The following is a 24538-nucleotide window of genomic DNA, read 5'->3' as shown; positions in this document are numbered from 1 at the left end:
GGAAACATCCCAACTATTCACTCTAAGCTTAAATCCATGTCTTTTTCTGTTGTAAAAACCTAAAAGAGTTTGTCTGACCAGAAACAAGCAGAAAGTAGCAAAGCACATTGCATCATATTTGATCTACTTTTACCTACTGTGCCTGCCTTCATATCGATTTCTAGATTTTAATACAATTTACTATTAGGGCAGAACCATGGCGTAGTGGTTATTTCTGAGGTTCAGGATTCCAATCTCAACTCAGCCCTTCTTTTGTAGTTTATGCATGTTCTCCTTGTGCTTGTGCGAGTTTTCTCCGGCTACTCTGGCTTCCTTCGACATTCTAAAATCATGCATGTTAGATTCGCTAAAGATTCTAAATTGAGCCACTGAGAACTCGAGTGGGATAACTCCGTTTGCGTAATTTTGCAGCGGACCAATTTCAAATGTTATGGCTGCCATTAAAAGTTTTGCGCAATCATGGGCTAAGTCCTAACAACCATCAAGTTCAGATATCAATATATGCCTGTCTCCATTCATTTTAGCACTTAACATCAAAGTGACATGGCCCATTGTTGTTTTCAGGGCTGAATTGTCCATAGATGTGAATGAGCGTGTATATGGTTGTTTGTCTGTATGTGCCTTGCGATTGATTGACCAGTCCAGGGTCACCCAAAATCAACTGGGATAAACTCCTGTCCAAATCCATGGTGCAAATCCTGTTATTACCAAAGCAATGGTGACTCTGCCATTGTCAAAATACTACCTGTATGTAATTAATTATTATTATTTTTTTTTTTTTTTGCACAAGTTGAATGCACTGGACCTTGTTGACATCACTCCCATGATTCCGTCAAAAAGTCCAAGGTTTTGTGGGCCTGTCAATCTCACCCTGACAGTCACTCCTGATATCGCCAATGGGGAAATTGGTTTCACAAGTAACAGCACAGTGGCGGTTCATGAACCAGAGCGCAGTAACAGCAGCATGGTAAGATTCCACTCTCAGACATGAACTGTAAAAATAAAGCAATGAAGGCTCTAGTTTCACGGTTCTGTCAGAATCCCAGATATAAAGCACTGCAGTTTATTGTCATGACATTTGTTGCAGGTGAGCCTCCCGCTGCGGCGCGACGGCACAGACGGTCAAGCTGTTGTGTTCTGGAGTCTCAAGCCAATCGGAGCCAACCGTGAGGACGTAACATGGAATGATCTGGAACCTCTCAAGGGCTCTGTTGTCTTCATGTCTGGGCAGAGCGATGCCTCCATCAACCTCACTATCATTGCAGACAATACACCAGAAGTCAATGAGACCTTGCTGCTTACCCTTGATAGGTAATATATTAACAATTAATGAAGGTTCAAATTAGGCAACTTGATATGTGCAGTTAGATTTTTTTTGTTGTGCACCACTGAGGCATGTTAAGTTCCTTCTTAAGTGTTACTATACGAGAAATGAACTTTAATTGAGTTATGTTAATATGACGCTGAAAGAGAGGCTTTTGGGGTAGCATGCTGTGTTCATGGATGTTCTGATGAGAACTACAGCACTCTCCTCTCCCACCCCATCTCTACAGGGTGGAGACTACACGCTTTATAGTGTACTTCGGGTAAGTGGAGACTGGAGTGAACCCCTTTTGTCGAGCGTAAATCAGGACTTTGTTTTCCAGAGAAGGGGCTACTTCAGGATTTCTGGCATCTCTATATGACTTTGGGATGAGTGGAATTAGGGATTTTCTGGTGGTGCGAAAACAGGGAATCCAAGAGAAATTAGTCGTTGGGAAGTTAACAGAGAATCCTCTTCATGTGATTCACTCCATCTTAAACAGGCTTGATTGTTTGCGCTTTTGTAGATGCCTGAGTTTGTATGCATGCAGTGACTTGGTTTGTGATTGGTTATTTGGAGTGCGTCATGCTGTCTTGTTTTGTCTCTAAATTTACCCTTCATATGTGACGCCTACTTCACTCTAGTTTTCTCTCTCATACAGACACGCACACACATCACTGCAAAGGAATAACGTGTAGGACTTTATTTTTGTCACAAAGGGACTGTTATATGAAGCGTTGCTTATTAAAGTGTAGTCTGTAGAACACTGATGGTCTACATTGTAGACTCTATACTCCTGTCGTTCACTTTACCTTTGATGAGTCCCACTTTTGTGGAGTTCCCCCCGCCCCTGTTGTATTGTAATTGTCACTGACAGCCTTGTCAAAAAGTAGAGTGACAGTTCTCAGCAGGTTTTTTTTTTCTTAAAATTATTGAGGAAAGCTCAGTTATTTGTCATAGAACACCATTGTTACGGATAGTGAAGACAATGTTTTTGTGTTTCTGTTGCATTACATAAGCGTGGGGTCAAAAGCCATTATCTTAAATCTAAAATCTATTCATCTTTGTGTCCCAGGAGTAATGTTGAAAATCAGATCCTGAAAGCTGGCTTTACCACCAGAGAGATTGTCATCATGGAGAACGATGACCCTGGGGGTGTCTTTGAGTTCTCTCCATCCTCTAGAGGTCCATGGTTGATCAATGTAAGCCAAAGAAACAAACGTTTGAAAATGCTGTATTTTCCGAATCACCTCACATCTGATGTAATGCCTCCTTTACAGGAGGGTGAGGCCGTAGAGCTCCATGTGGTCAGAGCCCAGGGACAGCTGTTGAAACAGCTGGTGCGATATGCCGTCATGCCTGCCGGCAACACCGAATTCTACGGCGCCACAGGCATCTTGGAGTTTAAACCAGGCGAGAGGGAGGTGGTGGTGGCCCTGGTGGCCAAGCCTGATGGCGTGCCAGAGGTAAGAATATTCAAAACATATTGTATATAGTAGGTACAACAAGATACTGCGATCTAATACGACACAGGTTTATTTTCTTGCTGCCCTCAATCTCCTCTCAGTTTGTGGCGCTACTAATATTGAGAAGGAAACAAAACTTCCAGAGTTGGTAAAAACATATAGAATGATCAACAGATGAACATTTAATAAATTATTACTATGTCGTCATTTGATGATAACGTCATCATTTGAATCCTGCTTTTGTCTTGTTTTTTATTTTACATATGAACTCATTCACTGCCGTAAATGTTTACTGTGTATTCGTCAACTTGAATCCAACCTTTTACTGCCACCGACAAATATTTTTGTCGAGTACGTTTTTCAATGGCTAGAGGTGCAAGAGGGTCTCGCCCAGCTTGTCTGTGAATATGTAAGCCATTGTAACGACTAGCAGGTACCTGTAGATGGCGGCATTATGTCGCTTTGGAATTGAGATCAGCACTGTTTTTAACTTAAAGATAAAGATTAGGGGGTGAATCTCAGCTTGTCACGTCGTTTATGAGGGGGAGAAATGCCAACACATTTATATTCGGAGAAGTTTAGGTACCTTACACTCGGAGAGAGTATTTATATGTAACGTATAAACAGAGGCCTCTATGTGTCGCAGAAGGTAGTAGAAAGTATGTGTTGCGATTGTGAGAAAAGTCTCGAGCCATGCGGTGAATTCAGCGTTGCCCACGACGCGTTTCTTAGTTGTTTCTCTGTCAATACAGTATTACTTTGCGATCAAAAAACCTTTCTCAGTCTTGTTTTTGTGTCACAAAAGCGAAATATCTTAGCATCAAAGTCACTGTTCTGCTTGACAGCTTTCTTTTCACAAAAAGCAAATTTTCTCTGCTTTTTGGTCAGAAACCAGTTTTGGGAGGAACCAACCCACGTTTGCTGCTGATTACAAATGAATAGAAAAATCTATAAACAAACTTTTTTGTTGGTGAAAGAAGAGTGCCTACTCTTTATTTTGGTAGATTTAGTGTTTATATTGTCACAAAATGCAATATTTTGTGGGTTTTAAGGACTCAGTAAAGATGCTCTAAATATATATATAATAATATACAAAAAATATATCTATAATATAATATAGGGAACTCTGCTTTGAAAAGAGCTGGTAATGAACGAGTTAAATGCGCTTTGGGTTTTTTTTCCATTTGTTTTTCAGGTGGATGAGACTTTCTCCGTTGTACTCAGCAGCCACAGCACTCCTCCCAGTCGCCTCGGAAGCCACAAGGAGGTCAACGTCACAGTGCGCAGGAATGACGACCCCTTTGGGGTCATCGAATTCGGGGATTCAGGAGCAACACTGGCCATCAGTGAGAGCAAAGGCAACGAGACATTCCAAGGTAGATCGAAGTAGCACATTGTACTCAAACTTCACCTAAATTACTTCTAATGGGCCTGAATTTGTGGGAGCCCGCTGTGATAACAAAATTCATCCATCAAACTTTTTGTCTGTGTTGAGGTTTTACATCATTTTTTTATTCATATCAGGGACCAGGCTCTTGTGAACGCGCTGTGCTGCCAATGTCCCAGCTCTCCTTTCGTTAAATCAAACAAAAATGGTCAATAAAAGCCCAACAACAAAAATCGTCTAGCTGCTAAAAGAATTGATCTGTAATTGAAGAGCATGAATGAGCTTTATCGGTCAACATTTGCTGTTTTGTGTAAATGTCCATTGTCTAAACAGAGCATCTCTCTACATATTCTGACACACAGCGACCTACTTAGTGGAGAGGAGCAGGGGGCTCTTCAGTGAAGTGTCTGTTTCATGGATCCTAGAGCCAGCTTCATCTGAAGATGTTAGCCCTGTCCAGGGAAACATCACATTCAAGGAGGGGGACTCCTTGAAAAACCTGACTCTCCTATCCTTACCTGATGAGGTACGCTGAAGAACTAAACTTCAAATTGCCATACATGGCTGCTAGAAGTTCAGAATCAGATTTATTTGCCAAGTATCTCAAAAACACACAAGTGTTTGACACAACTGTATGATTTGGTGTTATTTTGTTTTGGTCTTAGACACCTGAAGGCCTGGAGAATTTCACAGTCACTCTGGTGAACACAAGTGGAGGAGCAAGGCTGGGAAGCAGGGTCTCAGCCCATTTTCAGATCACCAAAAATGATGACCCCATTTATTTTTCTGGTAAGAGGTTTGCCATCAAGGATTTGTTGTTAGGCTACCAATGAATCATACTGCTCATCTACGCTTACATTTTCCATATCCTTCTCCATGCATCCTGAAGAACCTGTCGTTGTGAGGCTTCAGGAAGGCGACGTGGCCAATTTCAGTGTTCTGCGGGCGGGTCGCGCGGACGATGTCGGCACAGTGGCGTACCGTGTGGAATATGGTGATTCGTCACCTGGTGATCTCAGCCCGCTCAGTAATGACACATTGTTGGTGTACGACATAGGGGAATGGATGAAAAACATCTCTGTGGCCATAGAAGACGACAACATACCAGAGACTGATGAGCACTTCTTCATTGTCTTGTATAATGCCACCGGTGAGTATTCTGCATATTCTACTATATTTACTGAGCAGGGAGGTCTTTATTGACTCAACTGTAGAGAATATCACCCATTTATTACTGGTAAGGTATTTATTAGCTAGGAAGAATAAGTAAAATGAATTCTAATTAATTGCGTATTTTGAATAGTTTCAATTATTTAATTAAGTTGATTAAATAATTAAGCATATAAATAATAATTAATTGTGCATTTTAAAGTCTCTCAATTATTTATTAACCTTGATAAAATAATATGCAACAATATGTATTATTAGAAATATACGGAAAGCTAAATTTATACGTATTACAATTATTATACCAGTGGGTTAATCACAGTAGTATTTTTTAATTGATCAGAATGAATGAATCAACATTGGAAAATGTATATGTTTTTATCTACATTCACACATGATAGTGTGTTTCGTAGAGCCACCTGTTGTTGTTTTTTTTTCCTGAGGGCAAAAGGAGTCGTTTATTTGAGGTGAGGGACAGGCGTAGCAATGTATTCAGGTGAAGCATCTCTTAGAGAAGAGGTCCATATAGAAAGATGGTACAATGCAACAATATAAATAGTTTGTGGTTAGATAGACTGAGGTGGTGGTTCCCCTTTTTAAGAAGGGGGACCAGAGGGTGTGTTCCAACTACAGGGGTATCACACTCCTCAGCCTCCCTGGTAAGGTCTATTCAGGGGAGCTGGAGAGGAGGGTCCGTCGGAAAGTTGAATCTCAGATTCAAGAGGAGCAGTGTGGTTTTCGTCCTGGCCGTGGAACAGTGGACCCTCGGCAGGGTCCTCGAGGGTGCATGGGAGTTCGCCCAACCAGTCTATATGTGTTTTGTGGACTTGGAGAAGGCGTTCGACCGTGTCCCTCGGGGAGTCCTGTGGAGGGTGCTTCGGAAGTATGGGGTACCGAACCCCCTGATACGGGCTGTTCGGTCCCTGTACGACCGGAGTCAGTTTGGTCCGCATATCCGGCAGTAAGTCGGACTCGTTCCCGGTGAGGGTTGGACTCCGCCAAGGCTGCCCTTTGTCACCGATTCTGTTCATAACGTTTATGGACAGAATTTCAAGGCGTAGAGGGGGTCCGGTTTGGTGCCCTCAGTATTGCATCTCTGCTTTTTGCAGATGATGTGGTTCTGTTGGCTTCAACAAGCCGTGACCTCCAACTCTCACTGGAGCAGTTCGCAGCCGAGTGTGAAGCGGCTGGGATGAGAATCAGCACCTCCAAATCTGAGACCATGGTCCTCAGTCGGAAAAGGGTGGCGTGCCCTCTCCAGGTCGGGGATGAGATCCTGCCCCAAGTGGAGGAGTTCAAGTATCTTGGGGTCTTGTTCACGAGTGAGGGAAAAATGGAACGGGAGATCGACAGGCGGAGCGCTGCAGCGTCTGCAGTGAAGCGGACTTTGTATCGGTCCGTTGTGGTAAAGAAGGAGCTAAGCCAAAAGGCGAAGCTCTCAATTTACCGGTCGATCTATGTTCCTACCCTCACCTATGGTCGTGACCGAAAGAACAAGATCCCGGATACAAGCGACCTAAATGAGTTTCCTCTGCAGGGTGTCCGGGCTCTCCCTTAGAGATAGGGTGAGAAGCTCGGTCATCCGGGGAGGATCTCAGAGTAGAGCCGCTGCTCTTCTGCATCGAGAGGAGCCAGATGAGGTGGCTGGGGCATCTGATTCGGATGCCTCCCGGACGCCTCCCCGGTGGGGTGTTCCGGGCACGTCCCACCGGGAGGAGACCCCGGGGACGACCCAGGACACGCTGGAGAGACTACGTCCTTCGGCTGGCCTGGGAACGCCTCGGGATCCCCGCGGAAGAGCTGGATGAAATGGTGGGGAGAGGGAAGTCTGGGTGTCCCTGCTAAAGCTACTGCCCCCGCAACCCGACCTCGGATAAGCGGTAGAAAATGGATGGATGGATGGATAGATAGATATACCAAGCTGAATCGTGTATTTCCTTAAAAAAAAAAAAAAAAAAAAAAAACAGGACCCGTTAATAGAAAAAATCATCAATTTCCGCACACTCAGTTTAATGCTCTATACAGTACTTAACTCTGTGTTATTGACAGCTTCATATTAGTGCCTCGGCGGAGGCAGACGGAGCTGTCTTGACTAACACTGAGTGCTTTCTTACTCTCGGTATTGTGTGTCAGTAAGAGCAATGAAAGACTGCTGGGGCCCCAACAGGACCTTAATTACCAGACTCCAAATAGTCTAAGACACAAAGACCAGCGACTCAGTTGGTCTCTCTGTTTACCAGTCGAAAGCATAATGGGCAGTTGTGGAGTAAGATGTCTTGCTGAAGAAGTCAATATGCCTCATGCTAGACCTCAGTCAAATTCATGCAGGGACCTTCACTCGTTTTACTCCGTCACTGTACTTATGAGAAAATGCCGACATGCTTACTTCAGTGTGTACCGTAGTCCAGCAACCTGAAGTATGTGACTGTGAGGATTACTCACTGACTGCTTCTGATAAATATCAGTCACTTTCGTTTATACTGTATGTATCTTACAGTCCTAAGTGAGCACATGTTAAGAAGACAGTGGCAGTGAAGGCAGTCCATATCCGATGTCTATAATATTTGTTGAATATTGAAATGTAAAGAGTGATAATTTGATTATATCTGTGTCCACAGGTGATGCGGTGGTGTACGGAGCAGACACGGCTACTGTGGTCATTGAGGCCAATGATGACGCTAATGGCATTTTCTCACTGGAGCCAATGGAAAAGAGGGTTGAAGAGGGGAAAAGCAATAACTTCTAGTAAAAAGTCTTTGAATAAAAGTTTTCCCCACCTCTTGCCCTGTGTCGCCACATTGAAAAATAAAATCCTTAATTTGATCATGTACATTGGTTGTACATGATTAAAATGTGGTGAATTGGTGTAACTTTCCCCCTTCTCCTCAAAAAAAAAGAAAATATACGTCACAGGCCCATCATTGATATGGTTATAAATCGTGAGAAAACTTAGACTTGAAAATGCAGAAAAAAAATCCCAAGGTGCACTATGCATCGGGCAAACGGGTTTTTTTATTGTGGCTGCCAGGGTGGGAACATAATGTAAATGTAGCCTAATAAGGAAAAAGCATTATAGAAAAGGAATGGATGCATAGTTGTCTTTATTTGACATCATTTGAATTTCATTCCCATATTTTACTATCTTCATTGGCACCTCTCAATGGAGGAGCTGTTATGAAAAGGCATCATCTTATTACATTGGGTTACACATTTTTTTAAGTGAGTTGTTTTTTTAAATTTGTTTATGTGAGTGTTTTTTCAACTGATTTAGGACTATTTTGCATTGCCGAATCCAAATTTCCTTTGTTCAGGTCAAGTTTTTATGCCACGTTGTTAAGTTTATTAATCAAATGTTACAAACTCTGCTTACTGTAAATTGAAACATTGATAAAAGTAAGTCCGTTACTTGACTGTTACATCATCATTGTTCAAACTTCAGGGCATGAACCTCCGTTTATTTGAACCTCAAAAGCAAAAATACCTGTACATTTAAACAAAACCATGTGGCCACAGTTCAAAAAGTTGACCTGATTGAGCAAATCTAGTGTGATATTTGGATTCAGCACATCAAAATTGTCCTATATCAGCTAAAAAAATCTGAGACAATGAATGTGTTCTTGACCAGTGTTGCTATTTTTCTCCCCAGTGTCTTGCGAGCACGAGGTCGTTTTGGTAATGCAACAGTCTTCTGGCAGCTTTATGCCAATGACTCCATCACTCCATTGATGCAAAGTCAAGAGTTTACTGTGACTTCTGGCTCCATCACTTTCACCACTGGAGAAGATTCCAAAGCTATCATCCTGGAGGCCATCTCAGATAAGCTTCCAGAATTCAATGAGTTCTTTGTCCTCAGACTGGTTAATATTTCTTGTGAGTTAAAAAAAAAAGAAAAAAAAAGTGGATCATGGTGTACACCACAGGTGTCAAACTGGTGGCCCAGGGGCCAGATCCGGCCCGCCATGTCATTTTATGTGGCCCACGAGAGTGTGCATTGACTTTGTGTTTCTTGCTAAAATACCAAATTCCAAATTGGCTTCACTTAAAAATATTGAGATATTGCAAGCATTTTTTGTTATCAACCCCACTTTAAAAAAATAAATTGATTAATACTGTAGTTGAACAGTTTTTACTGGCTTTTATTTTCAAAAGTAATTATCCATTAATTTGTGTATATGTATTAATATGAGGCAATCATACATTCACGTTCTGAGTGGAACCATAACTGTGATGTGGCTCTAGCCAAAAATGAGTTTGACACCCCTGGTGTACACTGTCGAACCATAAATATGAGGCATATTGCAAAAGTTGGTTAAATATAACGTGTTGTCATCTTTATAGATGGCCAACTTGCTGCGACTTCTCTGAGTGCCTCGCTTGTCATTCCCTTCAATGACGACCCGTATGGTGTGTTTGCCATCGCCGACAGCGATCTGGACCAAGAAGTAGCAGAGGATGTACTGTCAGAGGAGGATATGGCGGACGTCACTTCCTTTACCATCCTCCGACAACAGGGTACTTTTGGCGACGTGCGGGTTGCCTGGGAGATTGTATCCGGACACTTCCCAGAGGGTCTTCCTCTGATGGATGACCTGCTTCTTCTAGCGTCCTTCCCGGATGCGGTCGAACTCAGGCCTCGTGCCAGAAGACACCACTCCGCAACAGACACATGGTTTTTCTCTGGACGTCATGGAGCCTACGGGACCATTTCACCCAAAGATTCACCTCCTGTGCCGGGCAACTTTACATTCTCTGCATGGCTGGTCCCCAGAGTGGCTACTGATGGCTTCATTATCTCCAAAGGAATCACAAATGGCACCTTGTATTATGGTGTGAAAGTCCACACCAATGAGTCTTATATCACAGTGAAGTTGTACTACACAGTGACAGGATCAAATAATACCCAAGTAGCCCAGGCCACTGGTGCCAAATTTGTGGAAGACAATACATGGCTACATTTGATCATTTCTGTGGATGATGGAATTATTCAGTTTTTCCTGGATGGGAACCCTATTCCTGGAGGCCTGAAGAGCGTCAAAGGAGAAGGCATTGCTGATGGTGAAATACTCTTAATTATCATACATTTACTAACTTTTTTTTTTAGCTGTTATCATTTATAACTTAGAATACAATGTGTTTGTTTATAATGTTTTCAATATTATTATCTTCGCTGATTGGCTTGGAAAACATCAATTCTCAAGTGTGATCCAGAAATTTAAATTGAGGGGCCTGTTGAGTCAAGTTGAAGTAACCCAATCTGGTTCCTAGTATAATCTTTTGTGCCATTGATTTAAAGTGCTTATTTTCTATTTGTTAGTAGACATCCTCAGCATTAGGTGTATCCCAATTCTTCAACTGGATACAAACACCCTTTATGTGCTTAGGTAGTTGAATTAGTTCAACACATTTTTGGGGTTAGAGAAGAAGCTCTTTCTAATAGTAATGTGTAGAAAAATATATAATTTTTAGGATTAACCTTATTTGGAGTGCATCCTCACTACTGTAATGTTTTGTGCTTGCAGACAGAATATAAGATGCAAAAAGCTGCTCACATTATTTGAACAATCGTCCAGTTATGAAATGAATATATTGCTTATAGTCGTATATTGTGAGTGAAGTTTTCTACGGTCAATAAGAACACCCGCTCAACACCGTCGTGTATAATTCCAAGAAGACTGTTCAAATATAAGCAGGACGGCTGCTGCTAAGAAGTGCCTGCCTAGTTCTCCTTAAGCAAAGGCGAACAGGTAGTTATCATCTGCCTCATGGAACTGGCGCCCCCCAAAAATGCAGACATCTTGCTTTGTCTTACAGCAAAGTGATAATACAATATCAGAGAGAGCGACAGGAGCAAGGTCTCCGTTCTTATCCTCTTATTAAATATAACATTATACAGGGTTATATTTAACTAGAATACATTTTATAAGCACAAAAGCATATATTTTTCTAACAGTAGAGTAGTGGTTTACACTTTTTTTTTTTTTTTTTGGTTTGAAGCAATTTTATAGTGATGATGCTCCAACTGAAATTGGCTACAGCCCCTGCCATGAGCATTAAAAAATAAGTGCCATAGAAGATTAATTGATAATTCCAAATACTCTTGTTTTATTACTATTTGATTAATAAAGCCCTGTGATTGATTGGCAACCAGTCCAGGGTGTGCCACGCCTCTCGCCCAGGGTCAGCTCAGTTGGAATGGCTGACCCTAATGAGGACAAGGGCTATAGAAAATGGATGGATGGCTGGATGGATAATAAAACTAAAATCCAAATTATTTTAAATTTTTTATGTCCAGACTGCATTTTCAGCACCACGGTCAGTGACAGAGGCACAAAGCCTAATTCTGTTGTCATGAGCATACAATCTTTGAATTATAAGGGGATGTTGCCGTTTTGTTTCTTGTCGGTGTACATGAAATGCAAAAAAGTCTGTCCTTCCTTAAAAATACAGGCCCACACATACTGTGCACACACACCACCCACCTCTCGTTCCATCCTTCATTGTTCATAACTACTGAGTCTCTTCAACGCTTGAGTGAGCCCAGTTGGATATTGTTACTGCTCAAAGGAATCAGTCAGCATCTTCTTGTATTCATTCTCCCTCTAATTACCGGAGACAATAGTGGTAGCCCGCCCTGGACTGAAGGTTCTCAGGAGGGGGAAATATTCCAAATGGCTCTTTAGTTAACTTCAGTCATAATCAATACGTGCATATAATCAGTTGTGTCAGTTGCCATTGTCTTCCAGTGGTTCCTTAACCTGTAGTTGGATAGTTTTGCATCAGGGCTTTGTACTTACCCAGTGTTGCAGATTTCCTGCACTTGTTCTTTATTATACTGGGTCCTTTGATTGGTAGTTCAGCAAAAAATGGGGTCAAGTAAAGGTTACTTGTTAGACCAGAAAAGCAAACAACACAACACATAAAAATGTAAAATTAATCACATTCTGTTGAGGAGTTATTTGTACATTTTTTGATATAGGTTAATTTCCCACTTCTTTTCTGTTTGTCCACTTTAGGTCCTGCTTCTATATTCATTGGATCAGATCCATCAGGTCAACAGCGGTACACAGGGCTTCTTCAAGATGTTCGCTTGTACCATACCAGACTGAACCGTAGCCACATTCATGAGCTTCACAGCCAACCTGCAAAAACGGACCTGCGCAGCATCTCAGGTTACCTCCGATACAAGCCGCAGGAGAGCCAGAAGTCGTTTGTGGTGGAAGTCAAGGATGATGATGAAGAGGAGGGGGAGGAACTGTTCTACCTGCAGCTGGTGGCCGTAAGTGGCGGCGCCCGCCTGCCCTTCCCCAGGGCCACGGCCATGATACGCGTCATGAAGAGTGACAATGCCAACGGGCTTTTTGGGTTCACGGGTGGCTGCATACCTGACGTAAGTGCACTTGGTTTATCTCGACGCCCATTTCTTCATGACCCACGGCACTAACCACTGCCTGCATATGCTGGAATTTGGTCAGGAAGGTTTATGAAAGTTCAGTGTTAATAAAAGTGATCCTACCTAAATGCGCACCAAATGGAATTTTTTCTTCCATGGCCATGTTCCATTCCAAAGTTTGGCTACAATCAGTTAAGAAATCGATTTCCTGTCAATGTACAGTGGAATCTTCAAACTCAAACACTCCAAAAGCTTCCACGAATATTAACTTACTCTTATTCTGACATGCAATGTCAGTTCATTTGAACCAAAATAGTAGAGAACATGACAAATTCCTATCGCCGATAACCTCTCTTGTTTATCAGCTAAATCCTTAAAGTCCCCTCATAATGTTGCTGTTATTAGCTTCTTGCTTGGTGTTTCTGTGAGCCAGCACCTTAGCGAGAGGCTCATGAGCAGGTGAGAAGTTATTATCGACAATTACAAGCCGTCCAGTCTCTCATATTTTGTTTCTCTGCAAAAAACTAAAAATCAAGTATCTGATGCGATCAAGCAAGCTTCTTGGTGAGAGGCTATTGCATTAGCGAGGCTAATGAAAGGGACATTACAAGGGGTCATAAAGCACTCTGCTAATTACATGAGAGGTTATCAACAATTTCAACTTGTAATTGCCCCTGTGCCCATACAATAACATCATACTAGGGTCATTCCAAACAAAGTTGTCTTCATAACTGCATCCTTTGCCCAATTCTCCTCATCTTCTTTTCTTTTCCCTGAAAATTGTGCACATGATGGTGTTGACCTTTTCCACTCCATTTTTACCAGAAGAGAAAAGTCTAATGGTAACAATAGAACCATACATGGAGCTCACTGCGACATAGAAAAACATAAATAGATGCTAAGGTCCAGAAGATAGCATGTAGCTGAAAGTATAATGGCTAGTGCCTATTATAAAAATGTCCATAAACGTTTGCCAACAAACGGCACACTTATACCATCCATTAAACTCCAGACACCATCAAAGTGTTAGACGTTAACTTCTCATTACACATCCAAGAGGAAAATGTTTCTTTTGATATTTGAACAACTTAAACGTCACAAAATGGATTGTGTTCAACTTTGGATGGTCCACTGTATAACCTTTAACAAATGTAAATATAATAACCTGAGGTGTAAAAAGAACACAGTATTGTAAATTCGCTTACAGTTGCAGAGGCATATCACTGTCATGACTCAGCTGTTTCTACAGAGAAACCATGCACACATAGACACGTGTAACAGAACCCCCTTTTTTTGTAAGCAGCTGTCATGCTGCATTTTTCATTAGTCTTCATGCATGGCTGCAAAAAGGCCACACTCTCCCTTTTTAGTTCGATTGGTTGCGTTGATCTCAGGTGGAGCGGCAGATGGCGTGGCCGCCGCCAGTGTATCCATCAGGGGCATTCCTGTAGAAGTAGATCAGGATTCCCAATAATGGAACTGGAGAGCTGCGTATAGTTGCTCACGTTCATCAGTGCAACAGGTGGCAGGGCTGAGGGACGGCATTCCATCAGAAACAAGAGGATCACTCTGGATCACATTATGTGTTGGAATTGAGTAGGGAATGTAGCTGATTTTGGCCAAGCAGCTGCAATTTACTGATGTACAAATTATATAGTTTTAGTAGTACATTTCCTTGCTGGTTTATTTAAATTTAACTCGTGTTTCCATTCCTTGTGCTTGTTTTATAGACCACTGAGGAGGGTTCAACTGTTTCCTGTGTTATTGAGCGGATGCGAGGATCTCTGGACGATGTATATGTCAATTATTCTGTTACCCAAGTGAATGGCGTGGACAGTGTGAGGCCTGCACATGAGGATTTTCTCAATGCCACTGGAGTTGTTCCTTTCATGAGTGGGCAGCGCTCTGAGGTGTGTGACAATGACTCACCAGTTGTAAAAGCCATTTGAGTGGGGTGAAAACAAGTGTGCCATACAGTAACTGTTACCAGCATGCTTATTTGCATGCAATGAGTCAATACAAGATCAGTATTGACAGGGATGAAACTCACTTTTCATTGACAGGGTTATTCATTTAATGCCATTTTTACGATTATTTAGGTTAATTGGAGAGACAAAATCTTTCTCTGAGTATTAAGGAGTGAGTGAAAGTGTGACAAATAAACGTAATTTTTTTGCATCACTGACGTGACATATTCTCCTTCAATCAAAATAGATCTGCTTTATTTTATATTTGTATTGAATCTCATAGGATTGTCCAACCAAAAGATAGTCCTGGTAAATTATATATTGTGGTTATATTTTAGTATATAGTAATATACTCAAGAACATCCCAAGAAATACATTCACATGCAAATTAAAAGGCAATACTGTAGACCAGTGATTCTCAAAGTGTGGTAGTAGTACCACTAATGGGGCGTGGGCCCATTAGTGATACTACCTCTTGTGGTACGTGAAAGAATCACTGCTGAGGTAGAGTTTGTTGGATTTAACTTTTGAGTACATTGCTTTTTTTTGGTACAATTTTTATTTACTTTTATGTGAAATATACTTCAACTGTGCGGCACGGTGGATGACTGGTTAGAGCGTCAGCCTCACAGTTCTGATGACCCGGGTTCAATCCCCGGCCTCGCCTGTGTGGGGTTTGCATGTTCTCCCCGTGCCTGCGTGGGTTTTCTCCGGGCACTCTGCTTTCCTCCCACATCCCAAAAACATGCATTAATTGGAGACTCTAAATTGCCAGTAGGTGTGACTGTGAGTGCGAATGGTTGTTTGTTTGTATGTGCCCTGCGATTGGCTGGCAACCAGTTCAGGGTGTACCCCGCCTCCTGCCTGAAGATAGCTCGGATAGGCTCCAGCACGCCCACGACCCTAGTGAGGAGAAGCGGCTCAGAAAATGGATGGATGGATGGATGGACATTTCAACTGAATTATTATTTTCGAAGAGTTTTTTTTTCTTTTTTTTTCAATCATCCTATATTTAAAAGCATTGTTACTGTTCAAACAGTGCCTGATGTTACAGTGGCTTAAATTAATATTAAAAAAAACGTTTGGGAATATTCCCAGTCTCATTTTTTATAAACAGGCCTACTTCCCCACTGTATTTTAATTTTAGTCCTGATTGTAGAGCTAAATATTATTTTTTTAGGTGGTGCTTGGTGGTCAAAACTTTGCAAACCACTGCTGTAGAGTGTAGACCATACAGTAAGTCGTATGTGCCGGCAGTGTTTTTAGTCACCCAAAGACTGATTTTCTTGACAACCAACTTCACCTAGTGGCCAATCCAATAAGTGCACTATATATTGGAGTTTCTCATTTAGGCCAAATACTGTATTGTACTGTACTGAGTGCTGAGCCATGTTCAGCATTCATATGTAGAATGTTGTCCACATATCCTTTAGGTACTGAACCTACTGGTGTTTGATGACAACCTCCCTGAGCTGGCAGAGACCTTTCAAGTCATACTGGTGTCAGCAGAATCCGGTGATGGGAAACTAGGCTCAACTCCTGCCAGCGGCGCAAGCATTGACCCCAGTAATTCTGCTAACACAATCACTGTCACGGCGAGTGACCATCCCTATGGTATTCACCTACACAGCTTTATCCTCAGTTGTGATACTTCTAGCACGATACAAGGTTGTCTTTTTGCTGACAGGCTTGCTGCAGTTCCAAGCTCATCTTCCAGGCGAGGGATTGATTGCCCCTGCATTGGAACCTGCGCACATCACTGTCAAAGAGGAAGATGGACAGGTCCGACTGCCAGTGGCCAGGGCCCAAGGGCTTTTGGGGAGGGTCATGGTGGGATACAGGACAACCCCCTTCACAGCATCCAGCCCTGAAGACTATGAGGTCAACTTTCCCTCTCACTTTAATTCAACAAATGTACATAATGTACATGTAATTCCATGTAATATCTGATCATGTTTCTGTATTTTATTGTCAGGACTCAGAGGGTATGCTGGATTTCCTTCCAGGAGAAAGGTTAAAGTTCATTACGGTAACCATCATTGACAATCCTGTCCCTGAGCTGGACAAGGACTTTAGAGTGGAGCTCTACAATACTGATGTAGGAGGTGAGAAAACAATACAGTTATCTACTTGTTGTGGTTTTTGCTTTACCGTTCCCCTGTAGGGTTTCTGCAATAATTTGCCAGATTAGCAGCAGTTATTCCAAACTGTACAAAAATGTAAACCTTAAGAGTATGTTGTATTGTTTCGAAATCCTTAATCCTAAAGCTGTGAACCAACTGGTAGAAACCCTGCAGTGTTTTAGTGCATCTTGTCTTGTAAACCACTTCCCACATTTCTACCTATCAACCTTCCTTCCAATGTGTTTTTTGATATCGGATCTCCTGATCTGATTCCCTGGTGTGAACCCCCTTCCTCCTCATGTGTGATTCTGATTTGTGATCCACCAGTGGATCACTTTCTGCATGTTGAGGAAAGTGGTAGTGGGGAGAGTGACTCTGATTTCCTGCCTTCATCTTTTCTCCACCATGGTAAGTGTCCACCTCCCCAAATCCTCCATTTATTGTGGAATAAAAAATCCATAAGAATGAATAAAGAAGATTTTAAACAGGACTGTTTATAAGGCTCTTGAGTGAACTGATTCGCATAGTGCGTCTTCTAGATTTGCTAAAAAATGTCTTCTTACCATGAGGCTTGTGTGTGTGTGTGTGTGTAGCCAGCTTGGGAGCCGCCTCCCGCATCACGGTCACCATTGCAGCCTCTGATGATGCCCACGGGGTCTTTGAATTCAGCCCTGGCTTCCTGTCCGTTAACGGAACAGAACCTGAGGATGGACAGAGCTCTGTAGTTCTACAGGTCTGTGGAGTTAGCTTTTCGTAAATGTTAATTCTCCCAGAAATTGGGAATTCGGTGAGACATTGGCCTAAAATGCCAAATAAATAAATCATTTGGGAGCTACAGTTTATAATGAGACATTCCAAGACACCAAGCAAATACAGTATTGTTGCCTCCTAGTGGCTTTGGGAAAAATAAGGGGTTCAGCTATCTCTGGCTATTGTTTCTGGCATGCTTAGTTTGTTTTTTTCACAATACCATTGTGCCATGTCATTTATTGTGCTCACGTGAAAGGCCCAGTATGTCATAATCAATATGCAGTTTGAATCAGAAAATAAGTTTTCTTTCATCCCAATGAGTTGCGCATTTTGTTTTTGTTTTTTGTATCAGGTGTCATTGGATAATTGACGGTTAATTCGACAATATTTTAGTAGGAACCTTCCTTTGCCTTGTTAGGTGTTCCAACCAGAAGAAGAAAACCCTTTTTTGACCACTGTAACAGCTTGTTGCTGTAAATGTCTTTAAAAGTTATAGGAAACTTATCAGAGTTTAATGGTCACAACAAAATATTTGGAGAAAATAAATGGATTGTGTCAACTGGCAAGTTTGTCTTGGACTTTTACTTCATCAGTTAGTAAAGTCCAGCACACATCTAAGTGTCTTAAAGTGTAGGCTTAGCTTTGAAATAGTATAAGCGTTAAAGGAGTCCACTTAAATGTGTCATAAAGAATTGTACGGTATGTACCTCATTTTGCAACATCTTGCTTCCCTCTCCCAGGTGGATCGGTCCTTTGGTGATCTCTCCAATGTAACTGTGAACTGGGAAGCTGATCCTAGCTCCCAAGGGGAACTCTTGAATCAGTCTGGTAACATCTCCTTTGGCATTGGTCAGACATCAGAGTGCATCATCATTACTGTGGCCCAGGATGAGGTCCCTGAATTGGACATGAGTTTTACCGTGTCTTTGGTTAATGTGTCTCATGGACGTCTGGGTGTCAAGTCTTCTGCAACGCTAACTGTGCTCGCCAGTGACCACCCATATGGTGTTTTTGTTTTTGCCAACACAACAAGGCCCATTTGCCTGCCTGAAGGAGACTCAGCTGTTACCCTCAGCATACTGCGACAGAAAGGCCTGATGGGACAGGTGTGTAATGTTTTGTGACACTATCCTATTACAACAGTGTTTATTCTTTTGACTTCTGTGTCATTTTCCTCCCATTTGCCAAGGTGCGAGTCACATTCAGGACACTAAAGGAAGCAGATCCAGCACCTTATAGGACACCCGGGGTGGGCCGAGCCTCTGAATGGCAAGACTTTGTTCCACTCCTAGATTCAATTGTTTTCTTGGCCAATCAAAGTGAAGCAAACATCACTGTCAGAGTGTTGGATGATGAGGATCCAGAGAGAGACGAGTCTGTGTTTGTACAGTTGATCAGCGTTCAGCTTGTCAAAGGAGGCCAGGAGAGGCCTAGTAAGTGACACTCTTAGAAGTACCAGTACTGAAAATACAAGGTATTGTTTTATTTTTGACGGCGAGGTATCACGATGTTTTTCAAGTCCCGGTATACCGTGCAACCCTAACAAGAACATTAAATACAGTTCAAATAGCATAATCTATATCTAAGTATAACATGTATGTAGAATTTTAAGAATTAGTGCCTCACTAACAGTGTCAGTCAAAACTGTTTTTCGTACAGCTTCTGGCAGTGTTTCCCAAACGTTATTGAGCCGAGGCACATGTTTTATCACTGCACACCACCAAACAATAATGTCATGAAATGTAAGTGTAGTGAAATAATGATAATCTCATATCAATTTACTAAAATGTACCTGGCATTTAGTGTAAATCTTGGCCTTTTTAGTTGAGCACAAAACTGAAATTGGATCAGGTACACCTGGTGATTTCTCATGGCACACCAAAGTATGCTGGCTTGTAGTACAGCGCTTGTATAGAATCTTATTAAATTGTGTTGGTGCACCTAATTTAGTGAGTGTATTACATATATTTCTGTGATTTAACATTGTCGTATTACTCCTTTCCAGTTTCCAACTCCCCCTCTCTTGGCCCCAGTATAGAAATTGTAGCCCAGGTGATAGTGGAGGCTAGTGATGATGCCTTTGGTGTCCTTCAGCTGTCAGCTTCTGCTGTCAGCGTGGCTGAAGACTATGTTGGACCTATCATAAATGTCACGCGTGTCGGGGGGATATTTGCAGACGTATCCGTCAAGTTCAGAGCCGTGGCTTTGACCGCCAGAGTCAGTAAGTTTCTAAGTGGAGTTATGAGCTATTACCATCTGTTGTCTCCATCCTTCATCTAGATTTACATGCGTTTCCTTCAGGTGAAGATTACAGCGTAGCCTCCACTGATGTCGTCCTTCTTGAAGGGGAATCCAGCAAATCGGTACCCATTTATGTCATCAATGATGTGGTCCCCGAACTGGAGGAGACCGTTGTTGTTGAGTTGATCAATCAGACGACTGGAGGAGCTCTGCTGGGAGAGCTCACACGTGCCATCATCACCATATTGCCTTCTGATGACCCTTTTGGTGCCTTTGGTTAGTTTTGGTCAATTTTGCCACTACATTTTATATTATTACATGTATGGCTACAGCAAGTTTCTAACTATATTTTGTCATGCCCAGTCTTCCATGCTGCTCCAGTCACCATAGAGGAACCAGCATCAGAGTCTATTGAAGTTGCACTGCCAATAGTTCGTAATGCTGGTACTATTGGGACAGTGGTAGTCCAATGGAAGGCCACTGTCAGTGGTAAGTTAGCAGTGGGGGACATCAGACCTACATCGGGAGAGGTGACCTTTGCTCCCGGAGAGACCATGAAGACTCTCCAAGTGGAGGTCTTAGCGGATGATGTTCCTGAAATCACTGAGGTAAAAGAAAAACAAACAAAAAAAACAACAACAAAATAAAGTGTACCAATAGAATCAATTACCTTCAATCCTTAACATGTTGTATTATTCATGTCTTTGCTAGATTATAAATATAGAACTCACCAGTGCCAGTAATGGTGGGAACCTCGGAACTGATTCATCTGTTAACATTAAAGTGCCTGCTAATGACAATCCATATGGCATCGTGTACTTTGGACAGTCTGTTTACCGCATCCAGGAGCCACTGGAAGGCGTCTTTGGAGCCAATATTACTGTCCACAGAAGGTAGCTGTAATAATTGGAACATGACATGTTTGGTACATTTCCTGTCATAATCATCACATGGCTTGAATTTCAGAAAAGGGAACTTCGGCCGCCTGCAAATCCTGTACAGCACATCGGAGATCAACCCAGTCGGTTCAGCTCAGGCTGAGGGCCAGAACTTGCTGGCCTACTATGACATCCCAAAACCAGGGATTCCAGCCACTTCCCCTCAAGGCTCACTTAACATCACTGGTCAGAAGGATCCCTTGTCTGCCTGTGCTGCTGCCTGCCTGAGAGAACGTGCCTGCCAAGCCTTCTCCCTATCCTCGAGCACAATCTCGCTACCCTGCACTTGGGTGACTTCAGGGGATGAGAAACTTGAAACAACGTCTCAGGTCATGACTTATGTGAAAAATGTGACTGCAGCTACTGTCCTGTACAGCAGCCAAGCCTCTGCAGGGACCGATTACATCCCCGCGATGGCCGAAAGTGCCTTTATGGAGGACGGCTCAGGGGAAGCAAACCTCACTGTGCTCATTTTGACAGATAAATTCCCTGAAATGGATGAAAGCTTTGCTGTACAGATCTTAAAGGTATTTAGCACCATATTATTACTGCTGTGGTTTTTTTTTTTTTTACCCATTGTTTTGAAGTTGTGTTACACATGTAATGCCTCATGTCATTTGAAGGTAGGACTGATGAATTTGACCACAGACCAGAAGAACCTGCCCTCTATTGGCCAGCCACATAAAGCAGTGGTCACCATAGGGTTGAACGGGGATGCGTTTGGCGTGTTTTTGATATACAGCGCCAATCCCAATGCCACCAACAAAGGGCTCTACGTTGAGGTTCGTGAAGAGCCTTTGACGGTGGTTCCTCTGGTCGTTGAAAGGAGAGGAGGCAACTTGGGGACGGTCACTGTGGAGTGGAGGTTTGTTGGAGGAAAAGCCACACCAGATAGAGACTTTACTGGAACTGGGGGAACTTTGGTTTTTGATGGTAAGCCTATCACCTGTTTTTGCAATAATATGCAGTTAACTTGCTTACTTTATGAGCTTAGTCTTGGGTATCTTGCTAGTCACGAAAATTAATCTACGTTTGAAACCACTTTTCTTGGAATGTGTCTACAGGTGATCTCAAGAAGACAATTGAGATTGTAATCAGAGACGATATTGAGCCAGAAGACAACGAGAGCCTCCTGATTGGCCTTGTTAATACGGAGGGAGGAAGTCGTATCCTCCCCAGCTCGGATACCGTCAACATCGTGATTCTGGCTAATGATAATGTGGCCGGCATTGTGGGTTTCCATCCAGCATCACGTTCAGTCATCGCCAGAGAGGGTGGGTTGCCAGTTGTAATGCTTTGACAATTAGTCTGGACCTACTAGACTATTTTTTTGTTTGTTTTACAGGTGAAAAGCTGGCATTGTTAGTTTTGAGGACTGCTCCAGGCGTGGGTAATGTCACAGTGAATTGGACAATACAGGGTCCCCTTTTAGAACAGACCTTCACTCACAACTCAGGGAGACTTTTATTTCATGAGGTAAAACACTTGTCTTGTAAGAAGGCTTTCATGATGTGGCGATATATGATAAATGACGACTATATTTTTATCTTTTAGTTTCGCCGACATATTTCTTTTGATTCTCTTACAGGGACAGCTGAATAATACCATCGTTGTACAGCTTCTTGATGATGTCATACCAGAGGACAAATCTGTATACAAAGTTTTCTTGACCAGCATCCAAACTTTTGGTAACACACATCATCACAGTTGATTTTGTATTGGAAATGTGTGAATGAAAAACTTTCTGCAAAACTTAGAAAAATAAATAGAATGCCATTGCCCTGTTGAAGGTGTTGCGGTGCCAGGCCACGCCACACTTGACATTCAGGGAAGTGAGGCGGTGTTTACAGTGGATACCAGTGATGAACCATATGGGCTGTTGACCATTGCAGCATCGTCCCTAAGGGTGACCACTGAGGAGCGAGAGCACACCATAAACGTCTACATCAACAGGGAGTTTGGGGCTTCAGGTCAGTTGGTCCTGTTTTAGATGATTCAGTGAAGTTTCCTTATCAATTTACTTCCTGTGCACACGATTTTATGTATAATTGAACTGAGAGTATTACTTACAATTCTTTGGTCAGGAGCTGTGAATGTCACCTATGAGGTTCTCAAAGGTTCCCTGGAGAACCTCTCCCAGGTAGAAGGTGCTCTTGCTGACCCAGGACAAGACTTCTTGGCTGGAACAGGTTCTGTGATTCTTCAGGAGGGTCAGACTTCTGTTGCGATCCCTGTCACCATATTGGAGGTAAATACATTCTCCCCTCAAAGTGACCGCATAAAGTCCATGTTCAGTAAACTGCACGGAGAGCGAGCTGCCATTTATAAGACTGAAGATTTATGCTATTTACTCATAGAAAATAGTTTATTTTGAAGCATTTTTGTTTGTTTGTTTTACTAGGATGACATTCCAGAGTTGCAGGAATACTTCCTGGTCAACATTACATCAGCAGTACTTCTAACAACCCTTGCCACAGTTCCTCGACTAGGTATAAGACTAAATGAATTTCTTGTTGGGTTGGGTTTTACTCATAACTATTGTTTTGTCTCTAATAATTTATGGACATTTTTGATAGATTATGGGTATATTTTGCACATTGTCTTTTTTTCTGAATTCCTTTCTTTTCATACTTTCTCACAACCCTTCACTACTTTGCTCTGTGTGACTAGAAGTCGTGTATTGCACATTACCAGGTAATTTATGCTTTGATCTGTGCATAAAGGTCTTTAAGTGTTCCATAAAGGGCTCAATATTAACACAGCAAGAGAAACGGCTATAATTCCCAAGTTTTGTTTTATTTGTATGTAACTCTGGCCCTATAGTTAAGTTGATCAGAATGCAGCATGCGAGAGTTGGCTATTTACTACAACTACTACTGCCCTAATTCATGCCATAGTCCATCTTGTGAATGAGAGAAGTCAGTCACACATGGCATTAGTCATGTGGTTTGGACAGAGAGGGATGCTTTCCATAAAAGAGGAATTTGGTGGTTTTGATGGGAGCAGATTAAGTGACCTAACTAAAGCCACAACTGGCCTCCCCATCACTTGGTCATAGAAAGACTAAAGGGAGGTCCACCTTAAATATGGCTGTTCAAACTCCTTTTAGAGCTTCTAGAGTTTGCTATGTAGTGCAGAAATGGTAGCGCTAAAGCTTGTATTTAACATTTAAACTACTCATCGATATTGATCTTCTTCATATATTATCCTGTGCCATAGACACTGAGGGTTTGGTGGCAGAGGTCAGCATTGCTGCTAATGATGGCATTAGAGGAGTCGTTGAATGGACGAACACCATGTAAGAAAGCACTGCACGTTTATTATTGACAATTGTTCAAGTTACAATTCAAAAATGAGTCTCATGTTAATATTCTGTGGTTTCTAGGTTTGAAGTGAATGAAACGTTAGGGATTCTGACCCTAGTGGTCTACAGGAACAAGGGCACATATGGGAATGTTTCTCTTTTCTTCTACGCTCAGAACCTTGAAGCTCAGCAAGGCCTGGACTACAACACCAGCGAAACGGTACAACCACACAAACACACTCTAAAGGCCTTGTCACACTGCACTTACTCAGTGTGAAAGGCCCCCATGTCAAATCGCAACGACGATGGGTCCAACCATCCCATATTTGGAAGTGGTGATGCAACAGCCTAGAGGCTTTCCCCACTAGGTGGACTGCAATTTGGCAATCTGTATTTGTCATTGTTGGAAAATAAATCCCTAATTTTGCTTATTTTAAGGAGGAGGTGACGCAGCAGCCAAAAAAATAAAAATAAAAATTGGAATGGGAATATCCCATACTAA

The 24538-nt window shown here is 42.2% G+C and overlaps 1 protein-coding gene across 2 annotated transcripts in view; it reads left to right on the top strand.

Moving 5' to 3' along the window:
• adgrv1 (adhesion G protein-coupled receptor V1) overlaps positions 1 to 24538 on the top strand; it is a 113375-nt gene that overhangs the window by 19657 nt on the left and 69180 nt on the right. Inside the window, exons 11-45 of one of the 2 annotated variants that reach the window (XM_061767260.1) lie at positions 791 to 967; positions 1088 to 1311; positions 2379 to 2505; positions 2584 to 2769; positions 3965 to 4145; positions 4519 to 4682; positions 4822 to 4945; positions 5046 to 5306; positions 7942 to 8068; positions 8970 to 9193; positions 9662 to 10378; positions 12337 to 12710; positions 14444 to 14623; positions 16114 to 16294; positions 16368 to 16561; positions 16656 to 16785; positions 17131 to 17211; positions 17397 to 17536; positions 18294 to 18659; positions 18743 to 18986; positions 19559 to 19774; positions 19855 to 20070; positions 20158 to 20402; positions 20506 to 20687; positions 20761 to 21259; positions 21356 to 21665; positions 21797 to 22006; positions 22078 to 22208; positions 22321 to 22420; positions 22523 to 22702; positions 22817 to 22980; positions 23134 to 23221; positions 23403 to 23426; positions 23952 to 24030; positions 24118 to 24256. In XM_061767260.1, coding sequence (XP_061623244.1) covers positions 791 to 967; positions 1088 to 1311; positions 2379 to 2505; positions 2584 to 2769; positions 3965 to 4145; positions 4519 to 4682; positions 4822 to 4945; positions 5046 to 5306; positions 7942 to 8068; positions 8970 to 9193; positions 9662 to 10378; positions 12337 to 12710; positions 14444 to 14623; positions 16114 to 16294; positions 16368 to 16561; positions 16656 to 16785; positions 17131 to 17211; positions 17397 to 17536; positions 18294 to 18659; positions 18743 to 18986; positions 19559 to 19774; positions 19855 to 20070; positions 20158 to 20402; positions 20506 to 20687; positions 20761 to 21259; positions 21356 to 21665; positions 21797 to 22006; positions 22078 to 22208; positions 22321 to 22420; positions 22523 to 22702; positions 22817 to 22980; positions 23134 to 23221; positions 23403 to 23426; positions 23952 to 24030; positions 24118 to 24256 — 7185 coding nt within the window. The remainder of the gene's footprint in view (positions 1 to 790; positions 968 to 1087; positions 1312 to 2378; positions 2506 to 2583; positions 2770 to 3964; positions 4146 to 4518; positions 4683 to 4821; positions 4946 to 5045; positions 5307 to 7941; positions 8069 to 8969; positions 9194 to 9661; positions 10379 to 12336; positions 12711 to 14443; positions 14624 to 16113; positions 16295 to 16367; positions 16562 to 16655; positions 16786 to 17130; positions 17212 to 17396; positions 17537 to 18293; positions 18660 to 18742; positions 18987 to 19558; positions 19775 to 19854; positions 20071 to 20157; positions 20403 to 20505; positions 20688 to 20760; positions 21260 to 21355; positions 21666 to 21796; positions 22007 to 22077; positions 22209 to 22320; positions 22421 to 22522; positions 22703 to 22816; positions 22981 to 23133; positions 23222 to 23402; positions 23427 to 23951; positions 24031 to 24117; positions 24257 to 24538) is intronic. The other variant, XM_061767261.1, reaches the window with a different exon arrangement.

The sequence above is a fragment of the Phyllopteryx taeniolatus genome, chromosome 3 (assembly GCF_024500385.1).
Source record: "Phyllopteryx taeniolatus isolate TA_2022b chromosome 3, UOR_Ptae_1.2, whole genome shotgun sequence".
Classification (NCBI taxonomy): Eukaryota; Metazoa; Chordata; class Actinopteri; order Syngnathiformes; family Syngnathidae; genus Phyllopteryx; species Phyllopteryx taeniolatus.
The sequence above is the reverse complement of the archived record's forward strand: the minus strand, read 5'-3'. Positions and strand labels throughout refer to the sequence as shown.